Source organism: Pediculus humanus, genomic scaffold, assembly GCF_000006295.1.
Source record: "Pediculus humanus corporis 1103172108177 genomic scaffold, whole genome shotgun sequence".
Lineage (NCBI taxonomy): Eukaryota > Metazoa > Arthropoda > Insecta > Psocodea > Pediculidae > Pediculus > Pediculus humanus.
Window position 1 is genome coordinate 61,414 of NW_002987747.1, and position 1,810 is coordinate 63,223.

At 28.2% G+C, this 1,810-nt stretch overlaps 1 protein-coding gene across 1 annotated transcript; it reads left to right on the forward strand.

The window, feature by feature from the left end:
• Nucleotides 1-337: 337 nt before the first annotated feature.
• On the forward strand, nucleotides 338-1,729 carry Phum_PHUM410730 (uncharacterized protein; the record flags this gene model as incomplete). The annotated part of the gene is made up of 6 exons (XM_002428880.1): nucleotides 338-380; nucleotides 528-718; nucleotides 912-1,049; nucleotides 1,123-1,258; nucleotides 1,373-1,686; nucleotides 1,715-1,729. 6 exons carry the CDS (start codon nucleotides 338-340, stop codon nucleotides 1,727-1,729), a joined length of 837 nt encoding a protein of 278 aa, XP_002428925.1.
• Between the last annotated feature and the right edge of the window lie 81 nt (nucleotides 1,730-1,810).

Below are 1,810 nucleotides of genomic sequence, written 5' to 3' on the forward strand. Positions count from 1 at the left end.
TTCTTCACAGACAAATTTTCCCGGCGTTAAACTAACACTTTCCGATTATAGGAAAATTCAAATAAGCGAAATATTAAAACGTCACGCACAAAAATGCGAAACCCCCACATTGACAAATATAAGATATTCATCATTGAATACCTCGACCGTTTCAAATAACGCTCTTAAAAATAAAAATAATAATAATAATGGGAATGGGAATGATAACGGTGATGTAAAAAAAAAATCAATACCCTCTTCCGCCTCCGCCGCCGCTAATAACGATAGTAATAATAATAATAATAATGTTAATATAAAAAAAGATGATGTTATAAAACAAAAAAAATCTAAAGATTGGATGCATTATCCACAATCGAACGAATTAGAAAGTAGATTATCCGGTTTATGGAAAAATAATTTTAATGTTAAACAAATTAAAAACAAAGATGATAATTATGATGTTTTTATTACTAGTATTAATAATATTAATAGTAATAGATCCACGGATGAAACAACGGGAAAAAAACAGGATATTATACAGAAACAAGATTATGGACAAATTAAAAAGAAAACGGATATACTCGATCATCATCATCATCAGGGTAACGACGATCATAAAAATTATGGAGAAGAAGAAAAAACAGGTAAAAGGACGACATATTCGGATCGTTTGTTGGTCTATAGAACGGAATTGGAAAGAAATAAAGAAAACCCATCATCCGATACGGAATCTGATAAAGTGAAAAAAGATAATAATAATACTACTATAACTACAACTACTACTACTACTACTACTACTAATAATAATATTAATATTAATAAATCATCAAAAGACAACGTACCAAAGGTTTTTTTTTTCTCATTTTTTTAAATTCATTTCCTGCGTTTATTAATTATAATAATAATGATAATTTTTTAATTGATAATTCCAGAATAATTTAATAACTGAAATAAGTTCGAGCATATCAAGAACGAGTAGTTATCCAGCAGCATCACAAAAAAATGATGAAATAAAACTTAAATTAACAAGATCGGCCGAATTAAAAGAATTAGTCACACAAGCAATAAAAGTATTTAAAAGAAAATTTTTTTTAACGATTTTTATCTACTGCTACTGGAGAAAATTTTCTTTTTTGTTTCCAGGATCATAAAATATTTTGCATTTTTGATAATCATTGGTATATAGTACGTCCAGTTCGTGAAGAATTATTAAATCGTGGATGGTTGGAAGTGATACCCGATAGGAGGCTGGTACCACGAAGAAGACCACCTCCATTGGGTCCTGTTTCCGATAAAGATAATCCCGGAATAGAACGAAATTTCGGTTATTATTATTATTATTAAAATCGATTTTTTATTCTTCAATATATATCTATTTATAATTTTTTTTCAGGTACGATAGAAGCAATTTTGACAGCGAAAGAAACATTTATTGAAGAATTACAAGAATTATCAAAATCATCATCGTTTCAAGCTTCTCTCGATAAGCCAAAACTTCAAATGATACCATCGGTTCCGTCAAAGAAAACATCAGATGAAAGTTTAAAAGAAGCATTATCATTATTTAGAATTTCACCCCCGGGTTATGATAAGAAAAAAAATAATTACGAAATAAGAGAATTTGTAAGTAAATGTCAATCGATAAATAAAGAAACGGATAAAAGGGAAAAAACTATAAAAAAATTAAAAGAAAAAGTAACGGAATCCGTTAAAATGAAAAATTCTAAAATAAAAGTCGAAGAAAAATTAAATAATAATGTTGTTGTTGAAAATGTTATCGAGTCGACAACCGGAACGCAAGATCTTCAAAATATATTTAACGTAACGAAAA